The sequence below is a fragment of the Saimiri boliviensis genome, chromosome 1 (assembly GCF_048565385.1).
Source record: "Saimiri boliviensis isolate mSaiBol1 chromosome 1, mSaiBol1.pri, whole genome shotgun sequence".
NCBI classification, from domain to species: domain Eukaryota; kingdom Metazoa; phylum Chordata; class Mammalia; order Primates; family Cebidae; genus Saimiri; species Saimiri boliviensis.
In genome coordinates, this window is record NC_133449.1 from 28569273 (window position 1) to 28581892 (window position 12620).

Genomic DNA, 12620 nt, shown 5'->3' on the forward strand with positions numbered 1-12620 from the left:
TGATATCAGTTCTGCATTCAAATTCTAGCTTTATCACTTACTAATTATGTATGAGCCTTTGGGCAAATGTCTTAACTTCTCTAAGCCTCAAATTTCTCATCTAGAAAATAAGGATAGAATAATACCTACCACATAGAGATGTTTTGAGAATTAAATGAGATAATACATGTAACATATTCAAGAGTGTCGGGTACATACTCTCAGTGTACGACTGCACTCATAAGGAAGTTAAAGCTTACCTGCCTGTCCTGACTGAGTTGCCAATGGATATTGCTAGTAGGTTTTTCATATAGGCAAATGAATCCCCAAACAACTTCTGTTTGTTTCATTTTATGGCTGTGAACCACCACCCTTTATATTAACCCCAAGAGAAGAGATTATTTCAGATGCCTCTAGAATTTTTATGATTCACTTACCAAAAAAAAAAAAGAGAGAGAGAGAAGGGGGCCGGGCGCGGTGGCTCACGCCTGTAATCCCAGCACTTTGGGAGACTGAGGTGGGTGGATCACGAGGTCAAGAGATCGAGACCATCCCGGTCAACATGGTGAAACCCCATCTCTACTAAAAATACAAAAAATTAGCTGAGCATGGTGGTGCGTGCCTGTAATCCCAGCTACTCAGGAGGCTGAGGCAGGAGAATTGCCTGAACCCAGGAGGCGGAGGTTGCGGTGAGCCGAGATCGCGCCATTGCACTCCAGCCTGGGTAACAAGAGCGAAACTCCGTCTGGGGGTGGTGGGGGGGGGGGAAGAGAAGGAAAAAATCCAGACATCCTATTCAAGTATGAATTCTGGCATGATTTTTTTTTAATGTTCATGGAATCCATATAAAAATTCATTAAAGGAGGCCAAGTGCAGTAGCTCATGCCCGTAATCCCAGCACTTTTGGGAGGTCTAGCACAGTTTTTTGTTACTTTAGATGAATATGCTTACATACAAATCTCAATTCTGATACTAATTTTTCAATGGTAAAAGTGAAATCCAGTCCTATATAAAAAATAGAAACAAAACCCCGTCTCTACTAAAAATATAAAAATTAGCCAGGCATGATGGCAGGTGCCTGTAGTCCCAGCTATTCAGGAGGCTAAGGCTGGAGGATCGCTTGAACCCAGGAGGCGGAGGTTGCAATGAGACTGTGCCATTGCACTCCAGCCTGGGCAACAAGAGCGAAACTCCATCTCAAAAAAAAAAAAAAAAAAAAAAAAAGATTTTACTGGTGAGCATAGTTTCTCCTACTTGTTTCCGCATCTCCTGCTCTAAAATGGCTTGTATTTTGATTTTCATTTTTTTCCTCTTGCTATCAGAACTCTCATTCTCTTAGTGTATCTAAATGAAGAGCAAAATTAAAAGATATCCCTAGCAGCTTGCAGAACTGTGAGCTAATTAAATCTCTTGTCTTATAAATAAATAAAAAAGAAAGAAAGAAAAGATACCCCTAGGTAGAACTTGACCAAGACTGTAGCATTGATAGCTTCTCTCCTTCAGCTTGTTCTACACAGCTTTCCTGCCAGTATTTGCTTATTAACATCAATGAATTTCTACTTGGAGAATTTCAGACATTTTCTTCTCATTCAGTTTTCTGAAATTTTATATGAAATATCCCAACACATACACAAGGGTTTAGTGGAATAAAAACGCTTGCTATGGACATATTTTACCTTTTTGATTGATAGAAAATTTGCATTATAATTTATGATATAACCATGGTGGTTTTAATATAAAAGCACTATTTTAGGTTACCATTGAATAAAACCTCCTGGAAAATGTGCCACAGTTATTTGTGTTCTGGTACATTCCACCCGAGTCTAGCCCCAACACTCAAATTTGAAGCAGAATTCTTAGTCACGGTACCACTGATAACTCCACCCTAAAATTTGAGAAGCCTGACTACTATTTAGTTTTTTCTATCTAGACTTAAGGCTGCTCTTACTTTGAAAAAAGATGTGCAGATGAGGCCTCCAGCTGTTTTCCAGATGAGATGGGCAGAAAAGAGCAGAAAATTCTTAAGTCTCAGGGCTCAGTTTATCACCTATTCCTCTTTCTATGAAGTTTATATCCCACACCCCAAGTACATAATTGCCTTCAATTTGGCAGAACCTTAGGATCTAGGAAGAAAGATGGGATGAGAGGAACAATTAGGTAAGTATAATTTTCTCTGCCTAGTTCTTCAAAATGTAGCCCTGTACTATCTACAAAAAATAATTTTAAAATAATTTTTTTAAAAAACATGGTAGCCACTTGGGGGTATTAAACACTTGAAACTGAATAATTTAATTTTTACTTTAAATCTGAAAACTGAAGGAACATTTTTTTCTTACAAATTATTTTTTAAATAGGACTGGATTTCACTTTTACTGTTGAAAAATTAGGGTCAGAATTGAGATTTGTATGTAAGCATATTCATCTAACAAAAAAAAGAAAAAAGAATTGCTATATGCTGTAAATGGAAAATACATAGCAGATTTGAAAGACTTAGGATGTGAACTATCTCGTTGATTTTTTTTTTTTTTTTGAGATGGAGTCTTGCTCTGTTGCCTAGGCTGGAGTGCAGTGGTGCGATCTTGGCTCACTGCAACCTCAAGCAATTCTCCTACCTCAGCCTCCCAAGTAGCTGAGACTTCAGGCGCTCACCACTAAAACTGGCTAATTTTTGTATCTTTAGTAGAGACGGGATTTTGCCATGTTGGCCAGGCTGGTCTCGGAACTCCTGACCTCATGATCCGCCCACCTTGGCCTCCCCAAGTGCTGGGATTACAGGCGTGAGCCACCACGTCCGGCCTCTCATTGATTTTTATATTGATTACTTGTTAAAATGGTATTTTGGACATATTGGATTACATAAACTATATTATTAAAAGTAATTTTATCTGTTTTGTAAGGTGGCTCTAAAAATACAAAATTACATCTGTGGCTTGCATTGTATTGGATAGTGCTGCTCTAGCCTCACTATATCCAATCTTATTTTCCAGTCCTTCCTTTAACAGGGAAATTTCTAAGAGTCAGGAAGGGGAATCTGTACCTCACTCCTTGAGCACCAAGGGAAGTATGGCTGTCTGAGCCACTGTGAGATTGCATTCAGAGGTTCTCAATAGGGTCCTAGAGTACTTTCCTGTGTTGCTTATTCATACCTCCATTTCCCATTATGCTAGAAATATTTGACCACAAAAATAATACTAACTGTAGTAATTATGTGAACTAATTACCAACAAAGAAGGTGATGATTATATATATTGTTAAATATTGATAGATTAACTTTGTCTCAAAAAAAATTTTTTTTGAGATGGAGTCTCCCTCTGTCGCCAGGCTGGAGTGCAGTGGCCCCAGGTTCGGCTCACTGACACCTCCAACCCCCTGGTTCAAACGCTTCTGCCTCAGCCTCCCAAGTAGCTGGGATTACAGGTATATGCCACCACACCTGGCTAAGTTTTCTATTTGTTTTTTAAGGAGAGACGGGATTTAACCATGTTGGCCAGAATGATCTCTATCTTCTGACCTCATGATCCACCCACCTCAGCTTCCCGAAGTACTGGGATTACAGGCGTGCTCAACCATGCACAGCCATGTCTCAACTGTTATTAGATTATAACAACATTCATTCATATACACTTATAATCAGTCACTCAAATAGCTTTGTCATACTCTTACTTTAGACCAGGGAAGGCATGGTGGCTCAAGCCTGTAATTCCTGCACTTTGGGAGGCTGAGGCAAGAGGATTGCTTGAGCCCAGCAGTTTGAGACCAGCCTCTGCAACATAGTGAGACCTCATCTCTACAAAAACATTAAAAAATTAGCCAGGTGTGGTGGCACACACCTGTGGTCCCAGCTACCAGGAAGCCTGAGGTGGGAGGATCACTTGAGCCCAGGAGGTTGAGGCTGCAGTGAGCTGTAATCATGTGAGCATACTCCAGTCTGGGTGACAGAGCAGGACCCTGTCTCAAACACACACACACACACACACACACACACACACACACACACACACACGAAAAAAAGGAAAAGAAGAAAACAAGTCAATACGTAAAATAAAAATTAGACCAATTTATGAAAAGCCTTCAAAGCACGTCTGTATTTTTTGCTAGAATTGATTTCAACTTTTCAATAAATACCAAAAAATGCTTATTGAATAGGTGCATCTTATAATATATCAAGGAGTTTACCAATAAGGAGATATGGGGTTTTTGTGTGTAGGGGGGTGCTTTGTAATATAATCCTTGATAATAAGTTCTGGAAATAGTTTTCATATATATATAATTTTAATAGAGACGGGGTTTCATCATGTTGGCCAGGATGGTCTCGATCTCTTGACCTCATGATCTGACCACCTTGTCCTCCCAAAGTGCTGGGATTACAGGCGTGAGCCACCGGCCTAGTTTTCCTTGTTTATAAAAAATTTGAGGTAGTATATAACAACCTTATGATAAAATTATGTCAATTCAAACAGAATAGAAAATATTAGCAGGAAAAAAAAAACCCACAAATAAATTATAAAGTCAGCATCATTTCTATAATTAACTTTCAATTTCGTCTTGAGTTCTGCAGCCAAAGCAAAATGGCATACAGTATCTTATTATTTAGGAAGAGGATGTATATTTGTTACTCAAAGGAAGCATGGCTTTTCCTAGCACTGAATTTCAAAAGCAATTTTTATGGGGGTCACTGTCACAAACTAACATTTTAATGGCAAGTTTAGTAACATTTTATATGACTTCATATGGTAGTATCATCCAGTTGTTTTATATAAAATGTATGCATGTGATGAATAATTGTATGTTTTATTTTTACAGGAATATTGGAAAACCAAAATGAGGCACAATCAGATGTGTTGTGAGACACCACCTACCGTCACTGTTTATGTAAAATCAGGGTCAAATAGATCACATCCGCCTAAAAAGGCTGCTACTCTGAAGCGTCCTATTTTTAAAGATAATTGGCAAGCATCTGATAAAAATACACATAATAACAACAAATCTAAACGCCCCAAAGGACCTTGTCTGGTTATACAGCGTCAGGAAATGACTGCTTTCTTTAAATTATTTGGTAGGTTTAAAATATTTTAATAGCGGTAATTGTAAAGAACTAAAAACCTAGAATGTAAACATCTAATTGTTTTCACACTGATCAAAGAGGATATCATTATTTTTGTATTAAATTTCCCATCTCCAACCAAATTAGTTTTTGTTTTACTTAATCTTTTTTTGTTTTTAATATTGGGTTTTTGTTTGTTTTGCTTCCTTATGGATTAAAAATTCATATTCATCTAGCTTCTAGACTACTTAAATCCATATGCCAAATGAAAATTCTGGACAATTCAACTTCACAGCCCATGGTATGAGGTTTGTTTGACCTAAAGTAAAATACTACATAAAGACAGGTGAGCTAACCGACCCAGTTTGACTGAGCCTAAGGGGTTTCTCAGGACTTTCTCTGCTAAACCCAAGAAAACTATGGATCTTGGTCACAGTAGAGAAGTTTTAGGATAACAGTTTGGGAACATTGTTAAAAATTATGCTTTATCATGTCCACATAATGAAATTAAGTTTGAATTTGTTTCGGTTATGAGACAGTGCTACTTTACTGATACATTTTGTAACATTGGCAAAAAGAAACTTCTTTATAGTACTGTACTCCTAACAAAGAGAGGATTTTTTTTTTTTTTGAAGTAGGGCAATAAGGTAAACAGATTAGAAAAAGGGGTAGGATAGATGAGTTCTGAAAAGTAGTTGGAGTCATGAATCAAGCCAAGTAAATGCTACAGTCTGGTAGATCTAGGTAACAAGCTTCCTTGTTTCTAGAGGAAGGTCAGATGCATTAAAACAACCTAGTTACGATTTAAAGAAAAGCAAAATGAAAAAATGAGATTGAACAAAAAAAGATGAAAAAGGAAAAATATAAGGAATATAAGTAGAAAAAGATATAAAGATGCTTCCCCATCAGGATTTAAAATGTTAATAAAAGTTCTCCTTTTCATTAAGAGCAGAACAAAATTACTACCTGCAAACTCTTTTAGTACCCAGAACTCATCATGAGATACAAGGGAAAATACCTGGCTGTACCATTTTAGATAACTTAAGAAATATAAACAGAATTACTAGACCAGGCGAGGTGGCTCATGCCTGTAATCCCAGCACTTTGGGAGGCCAAGGGGGGCGGATCACTTGAGGCCAAGAGTTTGAGACTAGTGTGGCCAACATGGTGAAACCCCATCAGCCATGGTGGCACATGCCTGTAATCCCAGCTACCTGGGAGGGAGGCAAGATAATCACCTGAACCCAGGAGGTGGAGGCTGCAGTTGAGCCGAGATCATGCAACTGCATTCCAGCCTGGGCAACATAGCAAGATTCCTTCTCAAAAAAGAAAAAGAAAAGAAAATGCCAGGTGTGGTGGCTGATACCTGTAGCTCTTTGAGAGGCCAAGGCAGGTGAATTACTTGAGCTTAAGAGTTTGAGATCAGCCTGGGTCAAAGTGGTGAAACCTCTTAACAATACAAAAAAAAGTTATCTGGGCATGGTGGTGTGCACCTGTAATCCCAGCTATTTGGGGGGCTGAGATGGGAGGATCTCTTGACCCAAGAGGTTGAGGCTACAGGTGAGTCAACATCATGCCACTGCACCCCAGCCTGGTTGACAAAGTGAGGCCCTGTTTAAAAAAGGAAAAAAGATTAACGAGGCAGAAATTATTATTCTCGGGAAATCGGTAGTTATTCTTGGAACTTTCCATGTATTTGACAAAACTGATGATAGTTTAGTATACACAAATGAATAGAAGTTGTGCCTTTTTTCTTAAAATGAGGGAGAGGAGCCTGGCATGGCAGCATGTTCCTGTAGTTCCAGCTACTCAGGAGTCTGAAGCCAGAGGATCACTTTAGCCCAGGAGTTCAAGGCCAGCCTGGGCAACATAGTGAGACCTTGTGTCTTAAAAAAAAAAAAAGAGAGAGAGAGAGAGAGAGAGAGAGAAGGGTGGGAATGGAAAAAAAGCAGATTTTTCTAGATTACATTCTGACAACTATTAATATATTTTGAGATTATATAGTTTAGCCCTTTAAAATTGAAATAAATATTTTACCTACTTTCTAGATGTTATTACTTTAAACAATGTGTTTGTTGGTTATTTTATCCTAATAGTTTTTTTCAAAATGTTAATTATAAATAGGTAATGAATTATGAATCTTTTTTTTTTTTTTTTTTTTTTTTTTTGAGATGGAGTTTCGCTCTTGTTACCCAGGCTGGAGTGCAATGGCGCGATCTCGGCTCACGGCAACCTCCGCCTCCCGGGTTCAGGCAATTCTCCTGCCTCAGCCTCCTGAGTAGCTGGGATTACAGGCACGTGCCACCATGCCCAGCTAATTTTTTGTATTTTTAGTAGAGACGGGGTTTCACCATGTTGACCAGGATGGTCTCGATCTCTCGACCTCGTGATCCACCCGCCTCGGCCTCCCAAAGTGCTGGGATTACAAGCTTGAGCCAATGAATCATTTTTATATAGACATTTTCATATGTATTTGAGTAACAGAAAGTGGAATAGAGATAAATAGGAGAGAAGAATGCAAAACTAAAAATACTATTGGATATTCAGTAAACCAAACACTTCTACCATTCCCCTTCCAATCTGAGCCATATATTAAGGCAAATCAGATGGGATGATGAAGGAATAAGGCAGTAGTTTTTTGTACAATCCTTGCAATGGTAAATACACCCAAGAACTGAAAACTACACCTTAGGCAACCCTAGTTCATTCATTTTTGTTTTATTTCTAAGTACTGTGTATAATCTCTTAACATAGAAATTAATTCTTCAAAAGGAAACATTCTGTTTTTAAGAGACAAGTTATAGCTGTCTTTTGTTGTAGATGACGATTTAATTCAAGATTTCTTGTGGATGGACTGCTGCTGTAAAATTGCAGACAAGGTAAATTTTGTAACAACATAACCATTAACCAGCATTATAATGTAACTGAACCATTAGAGTTTCTTTTTTTCCCCCTGTGGTTTGTAACCATTAGAGCTTTAATGAGATCTTATAGGAATTTTCTATCTTACTAGTTATGGTTAAGAAAAGAGCTAGCAGCCAGGCGCAGCAGCTTACACCTGTAATCCCAACTTTGGGAGGCTGAGGTGAGCAGATCACTTGAAGCCAGGAGCTGGAGACCAGCCTGGGCAACATAGTGAGACCCCTATCTCTACAAAAAAAATTAAAAATTAATCGGGCGTGGTAGCATGCACCTGTAGTCCCAGCCACCCCGCTGAAGTAGGAGGATCACTTGAACCCAGGAGTTGGAGGATACAGTGAGCTATGATCGATTGTGCCACTGCATTCCAGCCTGGACAACTGGAATGCAAGACTCTGTCTCTAAATTAATTAAGTTAAAATTTAAAAAAGAGCAAGCCTGCACTGTTCCTTCAAAGCAGAATCCTTACACCTTAATTTCTGGAATTAGCATATAGCATAGATTCAGCCTATACTTGAGGAATTGTAGAATATTACTGATTACATTTAAATGACCTTAAATCTATATCTGATTAGAAAACAAAACAGGTGTGTTGGCTTACACCTGGATTTTCAACACTTTGGAAGGCCATGTCAAGAGGATCACTTAAGCCCAGGAGTTCCTAGGCTCGGCAACATAGGAAGACTTGCGCTCTATATATTTAAAAAAATAATAATAATAATAAGCTGGGCATGATAACTCACACCTGTAGTCCCAGTTACTTAGGAGGCTGAGGCAGGAGGATTGCTTGAGCCAGGGAGGTCAAGGCTGTAGTGAGCTGTGATACCACCACTGTACTCCAACCTGGGTGACAGAGCAAGACCCTGTCTCAGAAACAAACAAATAAAAACCAAAAAACCACAAACAAAAAATTACTACAGACTTAATACATTTTGAACAGTTATCACCTTTTATTAGGCTGTGTAGAAAAAATATTCTTGAGATTTACTTTACTAAGGCAGTCTGCATTTTAATATTTTGTAAGTAACTCAGAGAAAACAAATCTAAGTAATTTTGTAGGATAAAATTAGTTTAACATGTTCTTTAGGAATCAGTGTTTTGTTTTGTTTTGTTTTGTTTTTTTGAGACGGAGTTTCTCTCTTGTTGCCCAGGCTGGAGTGCAATGGCGCGATCTCGGCTCACCGCAACCTCCGCCTCCTGGGTTCAGGCAATTCTCCTGCCTCAGCCTCCTGAGTAGCTGGGATTACAGGCACACGCCACCATGCCCAGCTAATTTTTTGTATTTTTAGTAGAGACGGGGTTTCACCATGTTGACCAGGATGGTCTCGATCTCTTGACCTCGTGATCCACCCGCCTCAGCCTCCCAAAGTGCTGGGATTATAGGCTTGAGCCACCGCGCCCGACAGGAATCAGTGTTTTATAAAAGAATGTCTAACTTACACACTGGGAGCAGCACTGTTTTGTTGAATGGTTAAAATTTCAGCCTTGTGGCTCACACCTGTGATCCCAGTGCTTTGGGAGACTGAAGCGGGTGGATCACCTGAGGTCAGGAGTTCAGTACCAGCCTGACCAACATGGAAAAACCCCATGTCTACTAAAAAATACAAAAATTAGCTGGACTATGGTGGCCTGCACCCATAGTCCCAGCTACTCAGGAGGCTGAGACAAGAGAATTTCTTGATCCCAGGAGGGAGAGGTTGCAGTGAGCCAAGGCTGTGCCACTGGACTCCAGCCAAGGTGACAGAGCAAGACTCTGTCTCAAAAATAAATAAATAATGAAATAAAATTTCAGCTTTGTATTTTTCAATTTTTTTCTTTTAGAAAAAACTTTCTCATGCTATCTAGTCTAAGAATTTTCAGCTTTGTAAATGCTTTTTTATACCTGGCAGTCATATTTGAAAATTAAACGTGACTTTACATCACTGCTAGGCAACAGTAAAGGTAATGAATGGAAGGTTAGCTTATGATTATACTCACAAAGTTAGTACTGGGGTGAACATTTTTATTTAAGCCTAAGATGACAGGGATACACTAGAAGAAGGTTTATAAAGTTTTCTAAATTGCATTTTGGGAAATTTAAAACATACCCAATTTAAAGTAAATAGGATAGAGCAAAGAGCCTCCATATGCCTCTCATGTAGCTACAACAGATCATCAACTGTGACCATTCTTGTTTTTTTTCTGATGCTTCTCACCAAAAACTGGATTATTTTGAGGATGATCCCAGACTTTCTGACATTTTATTCATAAACATTTCATAATGTATCACTATAAGTTAAGGAATATTTAAAAACATTTCCAATGTCATGACACTTTTAAGAATTAACAGTAATGCTGTAATATCAAATATCCAATTCATGTGGAGTCATGGTTTTAAACTTTGTGGTTTTAAGGTGCATTAAAATTGCTGCACAGAAGGGGGCAGTGTTTGAAAAGTAACTAACCAGGAATATCTTAACACTCTTCCAAGAATCCTTTACTGAAGTTACTGTGAAAACTTGGTATCACCTTTGTGGCAAATCCTGTTACAATAGGATGAATAAATGTCTTATGAGAGATAATCTGATACATTATTATAACTTGTTTTTAATTTGGACAGAACCTGGCATATATCCTAATATTGGGCTAGAGATGTATCTCTCTTAATAATACATTTAAAACACAGTATGCTTATGAAAATAGAGCCTTGTTATTCTAATTTCTGAAGTCATTTCAAAGTCATTTTTAAAAGTTATTTTAAAAAATGAGTATGGATGTCTGCAACTAACTCAAAGGCCTTAGAAAAAATTATATATACACATACATATACACAAATAGAGGTATTAAACATGGCAAATTTGGTGGATCTAAGTGAGGATGCATGGCTATTCATTTTGCTGTTCAATTTCTCTATAGGTTTGAAATTTAAATTAGATAAAAGTGGGATTTTAGCTCAAAAAACTATTGGCTATAATAAAACTTAGGGGTCCATTCTAGTTAATAATGATATAAAAAATAGTCAAGAACTACTTTTCACTGTTCACATGGTGGATTACAGGAAGTCAAAATGTAAGTACACAATTATGTAATAAGTAACACTTTATTGTTTTAACGTATTCATCGGAACATTTTAAGTTAACTATTTTAAAGCAGTTTTATTTATGAAAGCAAAATATTAATTTTTAACTTTTTTCCTTATAGTATCTTTTGGCTATGACCTTTGTTTATTTCAAGAGGGCTAAATTTACTATAAGTGAGCATACCAGGATAAATTTCTTTATTGCTCTGTAAGTATACTTTATACTAAGTGATTTTTGTGTTATCTATTATATATATGACACCTTATTTAAAACAGGCTGTTTAAAACCTTATATATATATATATTTGAATAGTCCTATATAAATGCTATACATTCTTTACTTTATTAGGATATTTTTATGCTTTTTTCACTTACTTTATCATGCTGTATGCCTAAGATTTCTTGTTCAGTATTCCACTTCAGTCTGTATTGGATGTTTTACATTTTCCAGAATGCTTCCATATAAAGTATCCCAAATTCTCCTCTTGTGACTTAGATATTTTTTAAAAACAGAATATTCTCTGAAATTTTCAATTAATATGTAGTAAAAATTACTATCATCATTCCCCTTTACATTGAACAACTTGTGGAAAATGCTCTAAACATAGTCTTTGTGGATCTATATCTACAACAGGCATTATCCATATTTGATGCCTTTAGTATTCACTGTCTTCTTTACTAAACACACTGAGCTGTGACAAAGGAATACAGTTTGTTTTCCATTTCTTCCATTGACTTTATATTTGTTTATATTATCATTGTAATCTGTGAAACGGTTTTCCAATCTATAGATCAGAATTTATTTAGAATCAGTATAATTTAAGAATATATTTCCGAGGCCGGGCGCGGTGGCTCAAGCTTGTAATCCCAGCACTTTGGGAGGCCGAGGCGGGTGGATCACAAGGTCGAAAGATCGAGACCATCCTGGTCAACATGGTGAAACCCCGTCTCTACTAAAAAAATACAAAAAATTAGCTGGGCATGGTGGCACGTGCCTGTAATCCCAGCTACTCAGGAGGCTGAGGCAGGAGAATTGCCTGAACCCAGGAGGCGGAGGTTGCGGTGAGCCGAGATCGCGCCATTGCACTCCAGCCTGGGTGACAAGAGCGAAACTCCGTCTCAAAAAAGGAAAAAAAAGAAAAGAAAAAAAGAATATATTTCTGGCCAGGTGTGGTGGCTCATACCTGTAATCCCAGCATTTTGGGAGTCTAAGGCGGGTGGATCATCGGAGGTTGGGAGTTCGATACCAGCCTGGCCAACATGGTAAAAGTTCGTCTCTACTAGAAATATAAAAATTAGCCAGGCATGGTGGGCACCTATAATCCCAGCTACTCGGGTGGCTGAGGCAGAAGAATTGTTTGAACCCAGGAGGTGAAGTTTGCAGTGAGCCAAAATCACACCACTGCTCTCCAGCCTGGGAGGTGAAGTGCGACTCCATTTCAGAAAAAAGTGTGCGTGTGTGTATATATGTATACACACACATACATATATATATTTGGATATAATGCTGCAGTTGGGAATGTGTGAATATATATTTATTTTTTTTATTTTTTTTTATTTATTTTATTTTATTTTATTTTTTGAGATGGAGTCTCACTCTGTCACCCAGGCTGGAGTGCA

The 12620-nt window shown here is 37.8% G+C and overlaps 1 protein-coding gene across 1 annotated transcript in view; it reads left to right on the forward strand.

The window, feature by feature from the left end:
• The first annotated feature begins 760 nt into the window (after positions 1-760).
• The window catches only part of SPDYA (speedy/RINGO cell cycle regulator family member A), a 39672-nt gene continuing 27812 nt past the window's right edge, over positions 761-12620 (forward strand). Inside the window, exons 1-3 of the mRNA XM_003941524.3 lie at positions 761-5035; positions 7844-7902; positions 11123-11208. Coding sequence (XP_003941573.1) covers positions 4801-5035; positions 7844-7902; positions 11123-11208 — 380 coding nt within the window. The 5' untranslated portion in view covers positions 761-4800. The remainder of the gene's footprint in view (positions 5036-7843; positions 7903-11122; positions 11209-12620) is intronic.